The sequence below is a fragment of the Centruroides vittatus genome, unplaced genomic scaffold (assembly GCF_030686945.1).
Source record: "Centruroides vittatus isolate TY-2023 unplaced genomic scaffold, ASM3068694v2 contig_817, whole genome shotgun sequence".
Taxonomy (NCBI): Eukaryota; Metazoa; Arthropoda; class Arachnida; order Scorpiones; family Buthidae; genus Centruroides; species Centruroides vittatus.
Genome location: NW_027122532.1, coordinates 3,045,338 through 3,068,716, shown reverse-complemented (window position 1 = coordinate 3,068,716; position 23,379 = coordinate 3,045,338). Strand labels below are relative to the sequence as shown.

Sequence of the window (23,379 nt, the reverse complement as noted above, 5' to 3'; positions counted from 1 at the left end):
GGCAAAATAATTTTTGTAACATAATACCATCTATTGAAGAAATAGTGAAATAAACATATGACAACAGCAAACCCATCAGAGACATTAAAATTAAAATTTCTAGAACATTATATATGATGAACGTAAGACATATGTCAAAGCCAAAAAAGCAACCACTGCATACAGATGTATGGGATGTGACAGTGACTGAGAATGGGTTAATGAAAAATATACTTAATTTGTTTTGTAATAATAATTTATTGGGGTAAGGTCTTATAAAAAATACATCTATTCCTTTCATAATAAAGCACAGATAATAACATTTATGAATTTGTATATCATAAGATTTGAATTTGTTATTAATATGAGTATAATGGTAATTTATGAATAAAAATTCATGATTATGGTATGCTATGTGTTTTTTTTTTTTTTTTTTTGCTTTTAGTGATTTTTCTATATAACAAAATTAATTACATTTCCTGGAGACAATTCGTTATACTGTTCAACTGTATTTTGGGTTTTAGAGTGTTAGTGTTACTTATGTTTCAGTGTCTTCTATAAGAATTTGATCACATATAAAACATGCAGTTTGATGATACTTAAAATTTCTTGATGTTATAGACTTTAAATGTTTTTATGATGATAAAAGTATATATAGCACAATACAAATGACTCGTAATAAATCTTATGGTATATGTCGTAAGTGTTGAGCAAACGTTTTTACTAGTACAGTCTAAAATTTCAAGGACTAAGCAGGTTGTGAATAAATATATGAAGGGCAGTCAAAAAACGTTCCTGGAATTGTGTTCCTGCACTTTTTTTTTTCCACTCTTTCCGCCCTGTAGGCACTAAGATGGCCACTTTTAATAGGCCCATTATGGGTTCGGCCAGGCCCTCAATGGGACGACCGGGTGGTGAGGAACGTGTGTTCCTGCACTGTAGCAGCATGAAATATGGCAACGCAGACCTAATCACCTTTAAAGTAGGCCCCTCCTGCACAGACACACTTATTCCATCAATCCTGCCACTGTTGAAAGTAGGCATGGAATGCTTCCTTTGGAATCTTCTGGAGTTGGGCTGTCGTATTTAATATAATGTTCACCCTGCTTGCGAAATGCATCCCTTTCAAGCTCGTTTTGAGAGTAGGGGACAGCCAAAAGTCACTGGGAGCGAAATGTGGAGAGTAAAGTGATTGGAATGCTTTTGTTGGCAAGGAATTGCTGCACAACAGGCAATGTGTGACTCTGTGCTTTGTTGTAATGGAGAAACCACTGAATTGCATGAATGGATTTGAACTAACTTCTTGTTCCAACTCAGCAATGGTTATTCTTCAATCATTTTTAATCAGTTCTCAAACTCTTTCAATGTTTTCTTCACTTCTGGATGTTGACGGTCCCCCACTTTGTTCACATCTGTCTATTTCTAAACCAGCCAAACCAGTCATAAACTGTGGATTTCTTCAGTGCATTATCACCATAAACTTGCTGCAGGGTCAACAGTGTCTCTGCAGCAGATTTCCCCAATCTGCACATGAACTTGATGTGTTTGCACACTACTCGAACTGGGACATTGTGCCAAATGATAAACATTCACACCCAACAAAGATGCTACAGTAACGACTGTGCAAGTCTAAACTTGCATGAGCATTATCAAACTGCTGAGCTTCCTGCCACAATATTACATAATCTTATCTTATATCGCATTTTCTAACTGTAGGTATATTCCGGGAACTTCTTGACTGCCCCTTGTATATTTTAAGCAAAGTATTATGCACATCCATTTTCAAAGTGATGTCCCTTATTCACAGTGCATTGCTGTCAGCATTAGTACAACTGCTGGAAACACTCCTGAAAAGCATTTTCTAGAATTGTGCATAAGACATGCTGTAATGTGATAACCTCCATGGATGATTGGAACAACTGTCCATAAAGTTGTTGTTTCTTATAGCCAAAAAGAAAATAATTGCATGATGACAGGTCAGGTGAGTATGCAAGATATGACAAGACTGCCATGCATGTTTTTGCTACCTCAGTTTGTACCAGAAGAGAGAGAATAGTGTATGGGAGCCTTATCAGGCTGGAGAAACCAATTGTTGTTTGGTCACAGCTCATGTCACTTGTGACAAATTGATTCATGCAGAATTTGCACGTATCGTTCTTTGTTTACAGTATTGCCCAGGAATGAATTCCATAGGCACAATGCCCATGGCATTAAAATACACTTCCAGCATGACTTTGCCATTGGACTTGTCTTGGTATCTTACACTGGGGGTCAACAGCAATTTCCAAGTCGCTGATTGCCACTTCACTTGCAGATTGTAGAGGAAACACCAAATTTTATCTCTAGTTATGATGTATTGCCAAAATGTCACATCATTGTCAGCATTGTCAATGAGGTCACTGCAAATGGTCATTCTCTCTTGACACTGATTGTCTGTTAACAAGTGCATAATGATGTGTTCTGCAGCACTGGTCACATTCAGTTCTTCTGTCAGAATAATGTGACAGCTACTATGACTGATATCTGCTGTTGCTGCAAAATCATTCATTTCTGCAAACAATTTTCACAGACAATACATAACACCTGAATCCATTACTTCTGTGGCTGGCTTGCCAACACACGGATTATTGTCGACTGCATTTCTATCTTCTGTGAACTGCCAGTGTCAATTAAAAACAAGAGAGACAAGAACAGGCCATGGCTTCATTCCCATAAACTCACTGAAATTTCTGCAACTGATTTTTCTAATTTTTTGCAAAACTTGATGTTTATTTGTATTTCTAACTTTGACATGATGCACTTTGCCACTGTTACCTTACCCTGTATTAACAATGTACTATTCTTCATGCACCAATCTCATGCATCCTCTGCATGGCATGTCTGATGAGTATCTGTGCATGGCTATTTATACATGTGCTGCTATTGCAGTATGCTGTCACAGTGCTGCATGCTACAGCCAATCCTTGTACTTTTTACTGTACTGGTATGATCCATTTAAAATAGTTATTTTATAATTAAGCAAATACTATGTCTATTTATATTTCATTATTTTCCATTAATGTAAGACTTCTTTCTAAAAGTATTGATAAATTCAAATAGTCCAGAGTTGAAGAAATCTCTGTAAATCAGAAATATTAATAAAATAAAATGTTATCAAAAGGAAGAAACATCCTTTTAATATGAAACATTTTAATGTCAAAGATTTTTTATCAAAAATTAATTATGATTTACTATTTATTTCAGAATCATTATAAAAATAATTTAATAATTTTCTTTCATGTTTTGTAGAGCTGTTTAATAAGAGATCCATATAAAAGGCCTTCAATAGAAGAGTTGCTACAGCATCCTTATTTACACTCAAGTATGTTGTTATAATAATTTTTACATTAAAATACACCTATTTATAATATATATTACAATTTGTAAGCAATAAATCATTTTAAAAATTTTATTTAAATTGAATTGGTCCCATTACAATGCCAAGGAATTTGCATGGGACAGATAGTCAGGAATTTAATGACTCGTTTGGATATACAAACATCAAGAATCAAATAAAAAATAAGGTTGCTTAGAAAGAAACTTCCAAGTTACGTTACATTGGATGGCTACTATGAACCACAAAATCTTAAATATATTGGTGAAATTGTTAATTTTTTACCCAAACTTGGTAATAGGATGTTGAAACAATAAATGTAATCAGAGACAGGTGAAAGAAAAAGTTTTTGAGAAGATTGGTCATTCTGGATAACCTCTGTAATCTTTTAGTGATAGTTTGAGGATCCAATCAAAAGGAGAGGTGAAGTGACTGTCCATCAACAAAGGTTGCAAGGATGACTGAGGGAATGCCTGATCTTTGAGCCAAATGGAAAGACTAGAAAAGAGTTACATCAAAGTATTATCTAGACAAGAAATAGAGTTGTCTCTGTCCTTGCTACTTTCTATGAATCAATCTAGAGAGTTTCAATTAAATCAATTGACCAAGATAGGTTTTCATCCTCATTGATTAGCTCAAGTTCTTTCAGTGCCCAACAAATTGCCTCTTGATAGAAATAAAGAAGCAATTTTTGTTACCTGATTTGAATCATGGAGGGAAGTGGATGTAGTTTATTATTATTTTAAAATTCAATGATAATCCAATTTTGCTGCATATTCATCTGGAATGTTTTTTTTGGGCTTCAAAGAACTTGGGTTGCTTCATTCAACTTGGTCCATTTATACTTGGAGGCATCTCAATTCATCAGTTCTCTTGCTTTCAAATGAATCATGATGTTCATTGCATGAACATCATGGTAAAATTTCAGTGTAGATGAGATAATTACTTAAACTGAAACTTGTTATTAAAAGAAAAATATTTGATCATCTGTTTTCTCCTACTGCTAATGATTGTGTACTTTCCATAAGAAGAGATAAAACCCTACATACGTGATTTGAATTTGTCATTTCTGCAAAAATTCACTTGTTAGTCATAACATTAGGGAAATTGTCCAAAAACCAGAACATTGTGAGCAAGCAGTAATGCTATCTAACACAAAATGGAAATGCAAGACATGTGACTTGTGGGTCTTGTATGCAATGCTTTATTATAACTTACAAATTTCTCATTGCTCAGGAACTTTTCAGACACCATGTATTTTTCTAAATAATCTTGATGGCAATGGATCTATTAACCTAGAAAGAATTGGATTAAACTGTTGCCTTGAACACAGGATGAAAAATCAATTTGGTTGATATTGTTCCAACTCTGAACAGAAATAGAACACTCTTAGATATTAATAATTGAATTCTATCTCTTTTCTGGTGACTTTTTATATCTTTATATTCACTATTTCATTTTTAAACAATATGTGATTGCGTAATACAAATTAATAATAAACTTTCCATTCTTTAAATATAATTTAATACAATATTTAAATTACTTACTTCATATCATTCACATCTACATTCATATAAATTAGAAGATGAATTAGGTGTAAATGCAGCTCTGAATGAAGCATTGAGGACCTTATCAGAACAATAGATCATACCCATAGGAGTAAAAAAAGAACTGATGTGTGACTTTTTATGAGATATAGTCCTTCGAAATTAAACCAGGCTGCTCGTTGAACATGTGACGGTTTTAATGGAACACACAGCTCAACCTGTCATTTGTCAGTGCAATGGCATTTCTTGTGTTTTATGAGCTTTCAGCCATCTGTAGTAAAATGGAAAATGGCTGATTTTTAGCATTGTTTTGAGAAATAGTTCCAGATTTTTCACTTTTAAATTTTACCCTATTTTTGTGGGTCTTCAAAATGATTTCAGTGAGCTGTATTTCACGAAGGGTAACACGCAGACCGTTGGTTTCTTTGACATTTTTTACTCCTGCAGGCATGGTCAATGTAATGTATAAATATTTGCATCTTTTTTTCAGTGATATTCATTTTAAATTTGATTTTAACTGAAAAATGTTGTAACTAGTACAGTTTTCACTTTTAAATCCAATTGTAAAATAAAATATGATAATTTATTCATTTCTACATTATGTAAATTGTGATTAAATGTTTAATATAAATTAAGTATTTTGGAAATGTTATAATTACAGATCATGAAGAATTGAGTGATACTTCATCAAGTTTAAGGGTACATTCGGTAATACATCAGATACTTCAACAACTTACACCTAAATGCAGAAATAGGGTTCAAGAGGTATAATCTAAGAATACTTTTTTTTTTTAATATATAATTGTTGTATTGTCATGACGTTAATGCCGTAAAAATGCCAAAAATACTACGTTTGATTCAAAATATCTTTTAATAATTAATATTATATAAAACATGTTTGACTTCCTAACATTTCCAATGCCCATAAATGTGAATTAATAGTAAGATGTGAGTATACAGGATGTCTGGATTGACTGATAAATTTTAAATTGCTGCCAAATTTAATGCATAAAGACAAATGCACTTAACACATTGCATGAGGAAGAGCGCCATACACGTTTTCCTTAGAATTAATTGAAGTGTGCAAATTAGTTGCAGTGCTCCAATTGCATTTGTCAAAATGGCATCGGCTCAAGAGAAAGTGCAAACCGTGTGGTGGTATGCCGAGAAAAAGTTCTATGTGCAAGTGCAGTAAAACTGTAAGTCTTATGTTTTGTAAGGATCCTCCGTTACAAAACACCAACAACAAAACTGGGAAGAAACAGTTTCCATTTGTGAGAAGTATGCCGAAAGGTCACATAGGTCGATTCTCCATGCAATGGGAGGAGATTTTATAGTTTTAAGTAAAATGGAGAAGATAGAACATTCTATCTTTGAGTTTGTTTTCAAATTGTATATCTTACTTTTATTGCAGTTCTTGCCTAATTTTACTTATAGCCTCAATCTGGACATCTTGTATTCATAAGCGTAAGATGCAATTCTATCATTTGTAACATCATAACTGTTACATTTAGCTATTTCTAATATTGTAATTTAATGTAAGCATTTTAAATGATATATAATAATTTTAAAAATATTTGTGAAAACTAAAATTACACAAGTCTAGTGAAATTGTAATTCCAATGTCTTGTATATTGAATAAGGTGTGTATATATCATAATATAAGAGAAGAAACATACAGTGTTCCATATCCACCCATAAACCGGGTGTCTAGAACCATAGGAGTTACACCGATCTTTGTTTATATTTTTACAGGTAAAGCAAGAAGGAACAAATTTCAAATTATTTTGATGATAGGGACCTGTAGTTGGCATTTAAGAATTTAATGGACGTATCCAGGCTGCCGTGCGTAATTGCGGCGGGAAGTCCGGACGTAGTCGGTTAAATTCTTTGGCAACTTCAGTCGCTATCATGAAAATAACTCGAATTCATTCTTCCTTGGTACTATGCTTTACCTGTAAAAGAATAAAGATTTACCTAACTCCTACGGTTCCAGACTTAAGGGACATTCTGTATGTACAGTACACAAAAACATTAGTTGCTAAAAAAAATTTGAACAATCTAAAAATTAAATTTTCAATATAAATATTAATTAAATGCTTTTAATTTTTACAGGTAGCAGAAAAATTAAATGTTTTTCCGAAAACGAAGAAAACTTGAAACTTTCTTTAGGATTAATTTTTACATCAAGATGAAAATCAAATTCGATACTTAAAGAATTTGAGAAATAAGCGTCTGTGTAAAATTTTACATCATTAGATATCATTTAGTTAATAATTAATAATACAATTTAGTTTAGTTTTCATTACAAAAACGAAAAATTATCAAAATTTGTACGTAGAAATAAATTTTTTTCTTTTGGATTGGCATTCAGAATGAGTATCTGATTTTCTCCTTAAAAAAACAATTATTATTATTAATTTTGTAGTACAAGTTTGTATATATAGACTGCGATTATCGTCTTCAAAGATACGTTTAATGTGTACGAAATCATTTTGTTTCTAATTCTTTTTATAATAATTGCTAACAATAAATATTAACTTATCATTATATGATATATTTAAAATATTTTGCTGTTTTTCTATAAACAAGACTAATTCTTGTGTCATGGTGGTACTCTGATTTTAAGTATCCATAATAATAATATGTCTTAAAGTAAATAAAATGATCACATTATCTTGTATACTGCTGTAAATATTTTTTTTAATACAAATTTTATTTAATAACTTTTCCTATAACCAATATTTTGGTTGGAATATATTTTAACACTAAATATTTACATCATTTGACCACATCTTAATAGAAAACTTTAACTGAAGTTGCTAGTTTTACAAATTTTAAAGGTTTTTACTTAGAAAAACTGTTTATCGTCACAAGTTGACATATTTACCGATTGCTTTCACTGATATCGAGCTTGCTACTTGGTCGTGCAATGTTTTTCTATTATTTTGAAGGATCTTGGTTCAAATGTGATTTTTACGTGAAATTTTTGAGTTGGCATTTCTCACTCCTGCCGACCGACTTCGTCGTGGTAATTCTTGATTTTAATGGAAAAACAGTTCGGCTATGTAACCCGTGTGAACAGATGTTTGTCAAAAGTCTCATTTATTTAGATTATAAGCATATTCTCGTTCGTCAAAAGTAAATTGGAAGTGTTTAATTACGGTAGCATTGTCGTCTAGATCGGTGTTTTTCGACCTTTTCTCTCGGCACACTCAAACCTATAATTAAATTTCTGTGGCACAGTTAAATTATAATGATTAAAAAAAGAGTAAAAAGAAATATTTTTTATTATAATTGAATTGAGATATCTGATCTAAGAAAAGCAATTAAGTCTTAATTTTCATTTAACAGTGGCATGGTAATTGCCATTAGAAACCTGCCTAATGTCCCACTATTTCTAAGTTAAAATAATTTGAAATAAATATGGACAATTATAGATACATTTCTGATTTAAAGAAAATTTCATTTTAAATGAAATAAACAGGGGTAGAGTCGTTTTCATCAAAATTTCATAAAATAAAGTAATAAATAACCAGAGTTTAACAGAATGCATCCAACCTTCCACCAATCACACACATTGATCTGGACAAGAGAGCTATTAAACTCTGGCGACTTTGCACTGACTTCACAATATACACATTAAGTTATTTAACTTAATGTGTATATTGTGATATACACATTAAGTTATTATATATAATATACACATTAAGTTACTATATATAATATACACATTAAGTTATTTAACTTAATGTGTATATTATGTACTGTAAGACAAATGGCCAGATTTAAGCTTAGGCACTAAACTGTAACTTATAACAGGCAGACTATATAATAATTAATTTAGAAACCCAAGACTATAAACTGCCACCCGACACATAACGTATCGTACAATTTCTGTCTTTTTCGATCGTCTTTTCGGTTTATCACCCTATCATCCTTTTTCCAATCAGCTTTTTTACATTTATTCTAATTAAAGCATATTTGTTTAATTTCTTTGAATATCGTTATTCGAAGTCCGAAACTTTGGCACACGCGAACATCTTTAAAACTAAGTATGCTTACAATACGGCATGCAAACACAAAAAGACTTGCCATCCCTGCTCTATAAGTATGGAAACGTTTCTGAATTAAGGCATCTATAGTAATAGCGAAGTCAGTTTTGCTATGGATAAATTTTGTAGATAAACTATGGTGACAGCTTTAGGGCCTTGCATTTTTGCATCTATCATTACTTGGCAGAAGGAAAGGGCCTCTTGCGGGCTATATATTGGGGCCACAACTAGTTTATCCCAGCTCTGGGCTTGTTCATTCTTATTAATATGATTATTTAAAAACTTGTTCAATTTGACGCTTTATGACGAAATAAAAGAAAATTTAATTCTGAAATTTCTGCTAACTCAGAACATACTTTAAAAAATTCGAAAATATTCTGTAGAATAAGCAATTCAAAATTATCTAGTAACTTACTTATCTGTAACTTCCGATAAAGTATAAATTTGTTACGAAATTTAAAAATAGAAATATGTACAGGGTGGCTCAAAAGTCAGTTAACAATGTTGTGATGTGCCAGTTACACTCGGGAATACATCCGAACAAGAAATTAATGTCTCAATTTAGAAGATTTTAAGTAATAAAATATACGAATATGGCAGCAATTTATGACGGTTAACCGACTTTTGGACCGCACTCGTATAATTGGGTTGTTAACGGTGTCGAGATAACCGGCAACTCGACTTTCTTCCTAGTTACGTAGGCGTCGGAAGTGACCTCATTGCGAAACTATGCGATGATTGCATCCACTCGAAAAGTAAGATTCTAAGTTCACCCACTCCCTATTTGAATATGCGGTTGATAAAAATGTAATTTTAGAGCACTAACAAAATGTTTTGATACATAAAAATGTCTTCATACTTTACGATGGATTCGGAGTGATCCACTTCCTAAAACTATGGTCCATTTTACAGTGGGTATCTTAATTGCTGGATAGAGAATCTATCCTGTTACATCTGTCACCTCTTTATGTATTGGTACCCATTTAATAGTTCATACAGATTCAGAGAAGGACGGATTATTCATCCCTTCATCGACCATTAAGTGGATCTATCCATGTTCGTGAATAATTTATATTCTCTTGACCTTAATTTTCTCGTTCCTTAACTGTGTCTAGGGATTGCAATCCAGCTGGATTGAAATCATTCCAGCTAGAATCCAGCGTGGATGTATTTTTGGTGCAATAAAGTGTTATCTGTCTGTCTGTCTGTCTATCCTGCAATTTATTATCATTTTTTTTTATGAAATAAAACATTTTTAAAAAATACTTAAGAAACTTTTATTATTTAGACTGGTCACTATAAATCAGTAAAACTTCTTACACATTTAGGTAGAAAACTTAACTTTATCTCAAGTGTTAAACCGAACCAAAGATAATTAACTTGAAATGTTTAGTTAGATTATAATTATAATGCAATCTTTAAGTTAAATAATAGCAAAGGTAATTCTACTGATTAATTTATATTAATATATATTATAATAATGTAAGGATGGATAATCAGTGGCTAAGTGGCTATCAGTCTTACTACTTTTTTTATATAGGCTCTACATATTAGTCTGTAGTTATTTATAAGTATATAAAACTATGTACTGGAAGTAGAATAAGTTAAATAAACTACACCTTTATCAATCCAGCAAAATTTAATAAAATAATAACGTTTTCAATCGTTTTTAACGATCTTCCTCGGTTACAAAAAAAATAGAACATTAAATATAGAACATAAAATGTGTTCGGAATAAATATGAAAATTAACGGAAAACGCCCAAACGGACAAAATATAGATAAATAAACAAAATAAATAGCGGAAGAAATATATACAGGGTGTTTTTTTTAACTGACGGTACTCAGAAACATCTGTAGAGCAATCTAGCAGCCGGACTGTCGCCAAATTTGGGAGAGTGACTAAGGACGACATAAAAAAGATTCCGCGAAGAAAAAAAGTAGTACCTAAATTCACCGGTAGAGGAGGATTTGGCGCTGTTGTAGCGAAAAAGCTACCAGCACTTCACTGAAGAAAGGGTCATCAGTCGCTTTTTTTCACTTGCATGGCCGCCTCGCTCCCCGGATCTAACCCCGTGTTACTTTTTCCTGAACACGGTGTTCAGCATGCAATGAGTTGTCCAGCAGGACGGTGATCACATTGAAGAAGGGAGAAGGTTTTTTTTTTTAACTCTTTCTGCCCTGTGGGCACTAAGAGGGCCTCTTTTAGTAGGCCCATTATGGGTTCGGCCAGGCCCACAATGGGGCGACCGGGTGGTGAGGGACGGGGCCCGACATATCCGAACGGACCACCCCCGAAAAATTCCTGGGGATTATTCGACCCGTTCGGATTCGATCCCGGGTCCCCAGAGCGGTAGGCTGCCACCTTGACCGCTCGGCCATCCGGCCGTCGAAGGGAGAAGGTTATTTGCTGATTAATTAAACTTTCGTTATTACACTGAAACCTCTGTCTGATTATTCATTCGTGTGTTTGTTAATTGCAGCTGGATTTTATGCAGATTCTTAGCTGTTTTGCTACAACAGCGCCAAATCCACCCCCTACCGGCAAATTTGGGTAGTACTTTTATCTTCGCGGAATCTCTTTCCCGTGTCGTCCTTAGTCACTCTCCCAAATTTGGCGACAGTCCGGCTGTTCGATTGCTCTACAGATGTCTCTAGTACCGTCAGTTTAAAAAAAAAACACTCTGTATATAAGATCCAACGAAACCAGCATTGTCCGTTAATAAGATTAATTAATGTAAAAGGATCTCGGCACGGTAGACAATGAGTCCGCATCTCTATGGTTTATACCACCAGTTGTTATGTGCGCCTTGCAGATTTCCAATCTCTCAAGATGTTTGACCGTTTGCCTATTCGTCGTCGTTTTTATAATTGCCGCTTGATCCCATTGGACGTTAACATCCTTCTGTCTTGCGTACGATGCCAGCGCAGTGTTGTCAAGGTTCTTACTGATTGTATATTTGTGCTCTTGAGCCTTTGTTTTAAACTGCGCATCGTTGCACCCACATAAATAAGCTTGGATTTGAAACGCTGGTTGTGTAAAGGCGCCGAATATAAACCGGTCGTGGAATTCCCTCTTTCTTTTTATCGTTTCTTAAAAGTTTGAAAACAGTGGGATTACGTCGGTATACAATACGAAAATTATCAGACCTGGCAGTACATCTATGTATCTTGTTTAAAAAAAATGGGATGTAATTAAGCACTATTCTTTTTATATTTATTCCAAACACATTTTATATTCTATAGTTAATGTTGTATTTTTTTGTAACTGAGGAAGATCGTTAAAAGCGATTGAATACGTTATTATTTTATTAAATTTTGCTGGATTGATTAAGGTATAGTTTATTTATAAGTAATTTAATTATTAGTGTTAGTAAAGTAGTGAGTAAGTAATTAGTAGCAGTCTAGTAGTTAGCAAAGCGGTAACGCGACGACGTAGACTTTTGCACAATTATTTAGAAAGTTAATTGAGTATTTGCGGATCCAGCAGGCCGAAGAATGCGCTGGATCCAGCTGGATTGCTAGATGAAGGATTCAGCAATTGCAATCCCTAACTGTGTCATTTAAATTGCCTGAGTTTAACCACTAAAGCAATGGTTTCCAATCTTCCTCGGCATCTTAACTGGTATTTTTGTCGCGTGCAACACACACAATACCCAGTAATTTATTTAAATTTAAATAAATGGTTTTCGGGGAATATTGGGGCATCTTAGAAGTTTGTTTCAACACCCAGAGATGTATAAAAGCCAGGTTTGAAAACTACTGATCTAAAACTGGGATGGATGTGTGGAGTTTACCGAGTTTTCTTCACGTGTCTAACACCTTAATAACACCATTTTCCGCGCAGAAGGCCCTCCTCCTCCCGTGAGGCACCTTCCCTTGGCAGATCGGCAACTGATAGGCATTGCTCCAATTGAAGTGGAGTTGATCGACATGAATAAACGAATCATTTTCCATTTTCACACTGTCCATGTAAAGTCAATTGGATCCTTGCTCACAAGTGGCAGAATGGATACGCTATTAAACATTAATTGGTCGTTGGTTCATGCCTCACCAATAGGCACACGTGGAATTTTCCTCATTTTCTTCTTGTGTCTAATATCTAAATAGAGGTCAGTTTCCCACAGAAGGTTTTCCCGGACAAATTCCTTAATGGCAGATCGCCCAAGTGTTGCATAACCGTATCCCACCGAACCAAACTAAACCAATTGCATCCTTGAAAAGATTGCTTAATATTAAATCTATCTAAAAATTTCTGAGTCATTCCGGATTGGCATTTGGATCCAGTACAGCTTTTATTTTATCTTTGCCGTTTCGGCTGTCAAATATTAGCGAGGTTGCGGCCGAAGTTTTCATCTCTAAACGTGAACGTCGAACGTCGAGCACCGCTATCTTGTCGACGTTTACGTTTCGGCCGCAACCTCGCTATTAAAGCTAGCTCATAATGGTGAGTCATTCTCCGTTATTTATCCATTATACCCGACCTCAAACTGAGTCAAGCCGTCCCGCGATCGGGCCCATGTTTACAAATTATTATTTACCATTTATAATTATATAATTTGTGAACTTTTACCGAAAAAATTAAGTTACAAATGAAACAGTTGAGTAGTTTTTGGGAGTGATCGGGGCTCTAGGCGGCTCATTAATAAACTTATAAATAAATCCATGTTCTTGTCTTTTTTTTTAACTCTCCGCCCTGTACTAAGTTGTACGTTTTTATGGCCCATCGGTTCGGTAAGTGTTCAACATATCCGGGACGGACTACTCCGAAAAATTCCCGGGATTCCCGACTGTCCAGACTCGAACCCGAACCCGAGTCCTCCAAAGCGACAGGTTGGAACTTCAAACGTCTCGGTCATCCGGAAAACTAAATGAATCCAAATTTTTATTGCCGTTAACAGTCATTAATTTTAATTATAATTATTAATTAACACGTAAATATTTTACAAATTTCTTAAAATTAATTACATTTTTTATATACGCCACCTGTACAAGACACAGGATATATTCAGTAAATTACATTAATTTTATTTAGCGAATTAATTTGCGAAATTGCTTTATTATTTCATTATCCATAAAAGTATTTTTAAAAAATTAACAAATTTTTCTCAATTAATCTATTTTCTTATAAACGATCCACACGGTAAACGAACGATGAACCATTTTGTCTTCTGCAATATGACGTCACGCACCCAATTGACCAATGCAGTTTCAGTTTAGCGGTTCACCATCTTGCCGGTTGGCATCGACGCTTAGCATTTAAAGGTTGATATTTGATGATCCCGAATTGAGGTAAGATCTCATCGACCATTTAAAAATACTCGAAATTAAACGCATTTAACTTTCAGCTCATTAAATGGTAAATAGCATTAGCCAATCGTTAATTATCGTAACGATTTCTTCGGCCGGCCAACGCCCATTGGAAAATTAGAAGTTTCGGCGAAAATTGTGCACGAATTTTTCGGCAATTTTCTATGAAAATTGTAAGAAGATCGATGTTTATAAAGTAATTCAACATTTTTTGCTGCTGAAAATGCTATATAATCGCAAAATTCGTCCAATTCTAAATGGTGTCTATGCTCCCATAGGTTTATATGGGTTATAAATGAGGATATACAAAAATAGCAAATTGATTTGTTGAATAAAGAATTAATTTTTTAAGAAATTAAACATTATGTAATATACAATTAAATTTGTTATTAAATTATTATATAATTAATTTGATGCAATCATTACTTAATTAACTGAATTTAAAATATTTATAATTGTAAATGTTATTTAATCATTTCTAATGCTTGATTTAACGATTATTTTATTGTAAACATTCTTTTCCTGGTAATTATGGTATATTTTTAGATGCTTCAGAAATATTTCTAATCAGATTTAACATTTTGGGATAATATATAAGTATTTTTCGTCGAATATTACTCTAGAATAAATTCTAGTGTATTTTATTGTTAGATTTGTTTCGAATCAGTAATAAATTTAATATTTTAGAATTAATTATAATGGTTAATATCTGCACGGAGTGGAATTACACCATACAGTTTCGAATGTTTCTGTTAAGAATAGTGGTATATTTAAGATATTTTAATAAATGCAACTTATAAAGCTGCGGTTTTTGTATTCAAAGCCGTCGCTTTCGCTTACTGGACTTCAGAGTATTTACCTTAATGTAGCACCGTAGTGTTTATGGGACCTCTAACACCAGAGTATAATGGAATATGCATGATTTGGAAACTGCTTCCTCGAAGGTAGTCTGGGTAGAAATATCAAAAGATTGCTTGCGTCGGTCTCGGCTTGGTGGTCGCTGGTGTGGGTGGCACTACTCGGAACGGCATTATGAGTGCTGCCAACACTTCTCTTCCTGCTTCTACCTCTACTTTGCTGATTTTACAGCTCGAGGCTAGAGAAATACGGCCCTAATTAAACAGATCGGTGGTCGGTTAGCACTTTATTACAGAAAAATGCTTTGTATTCTATATGTGGCTTAGCTGAAGCATTACTAACCTTTCAGAATGCATTTTATATATTAATTAACCTTAATTTTTTCACTATTCTTAGATATAATTGTTAAATTGTATTAACTTAAACATTCTAAACATTTAAATTGGTTTAGGCCATAATTTGTAAACTAAGGCCACACTCAATAATTAGATTTATTTATTTATTTATTTTTGAACTGTTTGATTTGTAAATTAATTAATATATAGTTTCAGAATAGTACGAATAGCCTGAAAATTAGAAATATATAATTAAATACTTTATATTTATTTATTAATTTGTTTTCAATAGTAATTTAGTTTGATTATAATGAAAGATTAAATGCATTAATTATACCTAAACACATTTAATTATACTAATTGATCTTAAAATGTTTTATATAAAAATAATTTACATATTTTAAAGGTTATTTTAAATGTAAATTAATGAATGTTATGAGATTTTAAGGATTCTTTATACAGTTATATTTTTTGGGAGTAAGAAATCATCTTGTGTATAATTAACATATTAAAAAAAATCCATTCTTAGTAAAATGTTTTGATGAACTGTTCCCTTCACTTTTTCTCCTAATGTAATAAACATAATGTTCTATAAAAGTTATGAAATTAATTATTGTATAAGTACGTATGCACCGAAATTACTCTCGGCAATTATCTTTGTTCTGCTGCAAGTAATGCGGAATTTTAGGAAGTCCCCAATGGCCAGTTTAGTAAACAAGGGAAAGTCAACACTTACTTTTACTTCAGACAAAATTCTCTTTAGATAAAAATAGAAACACTTATAAGTAATCATTTTCTTATCCAATAAATTAGGTCCTTATTTTCTGAAATAATCGACTAAGTTAAAGAATATATAAATATTTATTATTAACTTTTTTTTTAAAGCCCATAATGGGCTTTAAAAAAAAAATGGCTAGGCTGATGGTGAGGTGGCAAGATAGCGAGGGTAGGGCCCAATATACCTGGATGGATTTGTTAGGTTCCATCCTAGTTCAGATTTGATCATGGGTTCACCAGAGAGGTAGGATGCTGTCTTAACTGCTTGGCTCTCTGGTTGTAAATATTGATTAATTGATAAATTTATGTTTTTTTCCTAATATTATTATTATTTTCTATAAAAGGATCTATATATAAATAGTTGGGACACAGGAATGAAAGCAAATAGGCCTACATAAATGTTTTGACTAATTTGCCATTTTTAAGCTTAAGAAGAAAGAAATAGTTGATCAAATGGTGTAGCTCAAACTATTTTGTTTAATTTTCAACGTTTTTGGCTACTTTACACTTAAAATATAAATTCTATATAGCAGTGTAAGTGTTTTTGCCCTGTGGCTACTATAAGGGCTTTTTTCTAGGCATATAATAGGGATGACCAAATGGTGAGGAGGAATTTGGCCCAACAACTTTCTATGAAAAATTCTGTCTGTCCAGGTTTGATTCTAGGTTCCCCTAAGAAGCAAGCTAATGCCTTTATTGCCTTGGCCATCTAGCAATCTTTTTGTGAATTAATAATTTAGTTATTTTGTATGCTGTTTTCTTATGTCATTAATTCTTAGTGGGCTAATATGGCCAACCTGAAAAATGTTTAAGGATCTTACAAATATGTAGTTCTTGGTCTGTGTCATACTGCAATATAATAGTGCAGTCTGGCATTTTGGAAGTCTGTCAAAAAGATTCTTTCACTTTTCAAATTTTTTTAAATCATTTTATTATTTTGTGACACAATTTTTAATGTCTAAAAATGCTAAAATTGTAACAAAACTTTTTTTGTGTGTGACAATAGTTTCTATTTTTCATTAAAAAGTTACTGGATTGCTACTCGGTAAGCGTAATTAATGCAGGGAGAGAATTACTAACAGAAAGCAGTGCAATATTGCACCAATAATAATCTCGCTTCTGGTAGATTTTTTTCTGTTTTGTGAATTGCTTTGGCATCCAAACACCTTGAGATTTTTCTCTGGCAAAAAATATTTGCTGTCAATTGAAATGATGGATTTCTTGAGATAAGAAAAGTGAAATTTAAATGCAGCAGCTACAAAGAATATAAGGACTTTACTATGCATCCTGTATATACTCACATAACTGACAAATGCAGATAGCTACTGTTACAGATGAGATTTATAATTATAGTAAAGTTATTATGCACTACAAGATGAGACCATCTGCAGTATCTCAACTTGTAAAATTTGGAAGTTAGCACTCCTATCTCAAAAACAATGCATGATACAGAAAAAATGTCAGTTATGAAGTCGTAAAGCACAACTGATTTAGCACGAAAGGACATCCTGTGTATACAAATAGAAAGCACAAAATGCTAATGTGCACGTCAAGCACAGATAAAATGGGAGTTTCTCCTATTATCATTTGTGTTTTTATTCATTTCTCACATGTTTATTTTACAACATGAGTATTTTTCATTTTCCTGTTTTTGTACAGCATTTGTTACCAGTGATGTGTGCAAGATTTAATCTTGGGGAATCAAGTTGAATGAACGAAAAAGTTTTTAATGCGAATTCAATAAAATTTCCATTTTGTTTGACTGCTGAGTCATAAGTAGTATAGAAATAGAACACACAACAAAACAATAAATTTTACGTAGGAAAATATTTTTTGGGAAGTTTTCTAGTGTTTCTTTTTCTTTTACTTCGGGAGGTGCCAGGGCCCCTTGGCCCATCCCTGGGTGCACCACTGTTTGTTACTGTGTGTCATATGTTGTGCATTGCTCGTACGTGTCAATGAATAAGGACTTTACTATCCATGCTGTATGTTCTAGTTGTAATTGGATCAACAACAATTTGAAATAAAAACTGGCAATGTTCTTTATAAATCATATTTTCAGTTACCTTAAACAGTCTTTTTCATTTATTATTTTTACCTTTATTTTTTAAATTTGTTAACAATTAAATACTCATATGTATCTGTGCTCTATCAAGTTCATATATTCTGTGGCTTTTCTATTTTAATTATCATCAGAGAATGTTTTCGTGTACATTAAAACATTGGAAAACTGTTCAAGTTTCGTATTTGCCCTTTACAATTTCTCAATGTATAACGTCATTTTACATGGCACATGTCCATCCAACACTCAGAATGTTTCCACGCTCTCTACAGCTCCTGCAGATTACTCACGACGAGTGATTCTAACTTTGCAAACTGCAGAACACAAAACATCTTCTCTGCCGTGGAGTGCCATGTTTGTTTACGGTGTTTCTTAGTGGTAGTAGATGACAAAATGTTTGAATGCAAATGGTAGATGTAACTCAGGTGGTTACTCTATTAATTAATGCATGTTGTCAACTCTTTAGATAATAATTAACATAATTACAGTAATATATGTAGGCTGTTTTTTTCCAAGCTCCAATGGTCCATAAAAACAAAGACAAGTGTAAATATCTATCTATCTATCTCCTTCTCAGCACTGTTTAAATCAATTAATAAATAAACACACCTGATTTATATTCGCTGAGCTTATTGTTTTATTTCAAACGTTTTCAGCCTACTATAATAGGCCATCTTCAGGCTTTACATTTCTTGTTCGAAATGGTAACCTTCGAATTTATTTGAATTTGCATTTTAAGTTAATGGATTAACATACTCTCAAAATGCATTGCAAATTAACGAAAAAACAAAAACATAAAGTAAAAAGTAAAAATAAATAATAAAATACTGAATAATAACAAAAAATTTTACATCCAGATTAATTAATTGTGAATACTAATTCCTATAAACTCTAGCCCATATTTTTATGGATTATCAAAACCCATACTCTTCAATTTTGTACTTCCAAGCCGATGGTAATGCATTTGCATCTTTTGAGTTTAAGCATCTGTCCCTCATTTTACTTTTGTAAATTTCTATTTTTTCCGTTTCCACTGTGATGGACGGTGAATGTCTTGTTTTAACTATCTTTGCTTCATTCCATTTGACTACCGCTCCGTCTGCCTGTGCCATACTCGCCAAACTCGTGCTGTTGAGTCCCTTACTCACACTATATTTATGTTCCTTTACCCATACTTTGAGGCTTCTTCTTGTCACTCCTATATATTCTTTATCAATTCCTAATTGTTGGTTCTCATACGGTATACTGTATACACCCGCTTGTTCCTCCATTCCAATTTTGTCTTTATCATTTCTTTAGTTAATACCAATTGATTCTTGTTTAAGAATCAGTTAGTATTAACTAAAGCGGACAAAACAAAACAAATGGTTATTATGGAAAGAAAACGATACAATACAGCTATGGAGGAGTATATCAAAAAAACTGAATGTGGTATCGTGGATGAAAGAATAATCTCAAGCACAGATAAAAAAGTTAGAAAGATTGAAAAAGTTCCACTTTCATCCATCTTAACCTTCCTAAAAAGAACACATAACCCCAATCCACAGATGCCAAGGATATTCGCATTCGCAAAAACACACAAAGAGAACAAAGAACTCAGACCTGTGGTAGAAAAATGTAACACACCAACATACACTCTGGAAAAATGATTAAAGCAATACATAAAAGAAAAAATGGAAGATAATGGTTTTGTGACCCAGGATCCAAATGAACTAATAAGAACAATACAAAACTTAAATTTAATGAACGATGAAATAGGAACTGTAATGGACTTTGAAAGTTTGTACCCCTCCATAAATTTAACATTGTGCTTCAAAGAATTAATTGAATTTTTGATACAACAAAATCAAGAGGTGGAGAAATTCATGGAAAACCTACAAGATTTGGCAGATCTAATTTGTTTTCATTCCTTTTTTAAATTTAATGGAGTAATATATAAACAAAAAAAAAGGAGTCCCCATGGGAAGTCCTATGTCTGGACTCCTATGTGAACTAGTAATAAGAAAGTTGGAAAAGAACATCATCGAAGATTTCGCAGATAGCATCGTTATATACAAACGATATGTTTATGATGATTTAATAATTTGGAAAGATGACCAATGCATTAACGATTTCTTGACTGCAATCAACGACAATGAACATGGTTTGAAACTAAAATTAGAACAAAAAAGCTGAAGAAACATCCATTTCTTGGATATTAACATGGAATTTAAGCTAGGAAACATACAAACGACAGTATATTTGAAACCAACACACGCTCCTTTATACATACCGGCATGGTCGAAAGACTCGTTTAAGTATAAGCTATCTGCATTTAAGGCTCTCATCAAAACGGCCTTCTTATACTGCACCAGTGTACTAGACCGGAAAAAAGAAATTAATAGAATCCAAAAGGTAGCAAAGAATTTGGGATACAAAATGTCCACAATCAAAGTACAGTTACAAAGTGTAGTTTACAAAAAAGGATTTATGTAAAGGTCGCTTTTAGCGTCCTGAGTCGAAAAGCCGCACGACAGAGATAATTAGTCCCACCTGGAGCTGGGGCCATAAACGGCCGGAAGGATCAAAGGAGTAGCGTCTCCGCTTAAGGGTCATGTGTTGGCCACGTGCCGGCCGGCTTGGGAAAAAAAAATGTAAATAAAGCACGGACGCAAATGTAAGCTACGTCGGCGGGAAATAGGGCGGACGTCTTTGAAAGCTCTAAGAAAGGGAAGGAACTGATTGGTCGCAGGAGGTAGTAGCAGGATCCCTTAAATTGGTAGGGTGGCGAGAAAAACGTGGAGAAAGGGCGAGAGACCGGATACGTGGTGATCTCTGACACTAGGTAAGCCTTTGAGGTGTATAGAGAGAGCGTGGAGAGTATAGAGAGAGCTCTTGGAAAGTCCTCCGGAAAAAGGTTAGTGTAGAGACGGACGGCTACGCGGTTGAGCCATCTCCGGAAAAGCGACTTGAGTTCCCCGGACAGACAAGTCGACGTGCGGCATCACAGCTTTGTTACAGTAGCGTATGTAATGTTGTTGAACATTGTACAGACCTTGTAAATATTTGTAGTGTAAATAAACTGTATATAACTACTTGTTGAGTGTGGAGGTGTAGCTTTCCTCGAACCATCTAACGGACATTCTCGAGTCATAAAGAACAACTCGAGACGGAACATTCGTAAAGATCTCGTGACGAGTAAGAAGGATCTTCACTATTTATAAAAAATGTAGCCGCAGGTTTGATAATGGTAAATTGCTAGAATCTACTTTCAAATTGTTCGAAAAGTATTTCAAGATGAGAAATAATGTTAGGTCAAAATTATCTTCGGTCACTTTCATCAGTGTACAAGAGAATTTTTTGAAATTATCTATCCAAAACTGTTTTTTGGCTCTTAATGCTTTTATAGAGCTAATCATTTCAGCTAAATGTTTATTTTTTCCCTGGAGATTCAGGTTTAAACTGTTCAATTTTTCACATATGTCTGTTAAAAAGCCAAGTCCATCAACCATTGTAGGTTATCTAATTGTTCAATTGTTTGACTTTTTTTCTCTCTTCCAAAAGATCAAAAAATTGGCCAAGTGCTTTGCATTCACTTAACCATCTTATCTGTATTTAAGATAAGGTCAGCTTGGGAAGATTCGTCCTTTTCTACGGGGGCTTTAAACAATCTGTGATAAAGGATTTGCTCGAATTTTTTTCATTATTTCAACACTTTCACATGGGTGCATGTAAATAGCGCCATGGCACAAGGTCGGGAAATCCCTGTACTAGATTTAAAAAAAATAAATGCATAGAATATTGTTTTCTATTAGAAATATAGTAGAACCTCAATTTAATTTTCTATTGTTTGTCTTCCTTTTTCTTTGGAGGCTAAAAATCCTTCCACATTCTTGCTGAAACATTTCAACAAGACTCAAACCCCAGCAAATAATATACTTTATTTAATAAGGTATATTGTTTTGTAGGCCATTAAATAAATTATAAGGACAGTATTTATGAAATTAAATTGTTGTGAAAATTGAGGAGTGTGCAAAAAATTTTTTTATAAAAAAGGGAGGCATAGATACAGAAAGTTTAGAAACCACTGCCTTAACCAATTGCATCGTGCTGCTCTTTTGTGAATTGGTCTTTCATATTGATATTAATGATCTTATAAAAATTTTTATTCCAATTTTTTTGAGATTGCCCGAATAGTGGGTCCTGTGGCTTTGGTAGAGTTTAAGTACAAGTAAATACTACATATCCACAAAATTTCGTCAAAATTGGTGATTAAAAGTTGCCACATTCCCTTGTAAGCTTAGTCATGAAGACATCAAAATAATGATAAACATTTATGCAAGTTTTTTGATTTATGTGTACACTGTATACATAGAAGCATGGATTACATTAATTTCCATAGAGTTGTATATGATTCTTCAAGATTAGATTGACTGTTTTAAAACATTTTGCTTTCTGCCTACATTCAAAATATTCTCTATAATTTATTTGTATTGATTCAGTTTGTTAATTCTCTTCTTGTCATTTCTTGTTGCCTATTTTTTCAAGTGTAACAATATTTTCTGGAGTCAGTAAAATAGAATAGCTTCAGAATGGTCGTCTGGTCTTGTGTGATTGATTGCATTTAATTTGTTCGAGGATGTTTGATTCCATTGCTATTCATATTATTCATAAAAGTGATTATCAATACCACAGTTTGAATGCTTCTGACACTTATAAAAGAATAGTTAAACAACAAATGGTTGTAGTTAGTGCTATAATTGACAAAATTCTTCTCAGTATTTAGGTTTAGTAAACTCTCAAACCTGTTTTTGTGCGGTCTTTTTTTGTGCAGTATATGAATTTCAATCAAATTGGTATACTGCACAAAAAAAATTGCACAAATAAAAAATCGCACTAAAAAAGACTGCACAAAAACAGGTTTGAGTGTACTGGTTTCTTCTCAGTATTCCACTAAATCATGATACAGAGAATAAGTGGAAAATGAATTGGAACAGATTCTACTAATTTTTCTGTTTTCAATATGGGACTTTCATATTATTGATCTCTATTTATAATGAGAATAAATCATTTGAATATTTTTAATTAAAATTCTGAAACACTAT

At 33.2% G+C, this 23,379-nt stretch overlaps 2 protein-coding genes across 2 annotated transcripts in view; both read left to right on the top strand.

Moving 5' to 3' along the window:
* The window catches only part of Mps1 (Monopolar spindle 1), a 38,109-nt gene extending 30,558 nt beyond the window's left edge, over positions 1-7,551 (top strand). The window contains exons 15-17 of the mRNA XM_067278754.1: positions 3,268-3,340; positions 5,561-5,664; positions 7,015-7,551. Coding sequence (XP_067134855.1) covers positions 3,268-3,340; positions 5,561-5,664; positions 7,015-7,059 — 222 coding nt within the window. The 3' untranslated portion in view covers positions 7,060-7,551. The remainder of the gene's footprint in view (positions 1-3,267; positions 3,341-5,560; positions 5,665-7,014) is intronic.
* A 6,556-nt stretch (positions 7,552-14,107) lies between these two features.
* LOC136982276 (spectrin alpha chain-like) overlaps positions 14,108-23,379 on the top strand; it is a 90,688-nt gene continuing 81,416 nt past the window's right edge. The window contains 1 exon segment of the mRNA XM_067278753.1: positions 14,108-14,245. The gene's annotated coding sequence lies outside the window, so the exon portion shown is untranslated.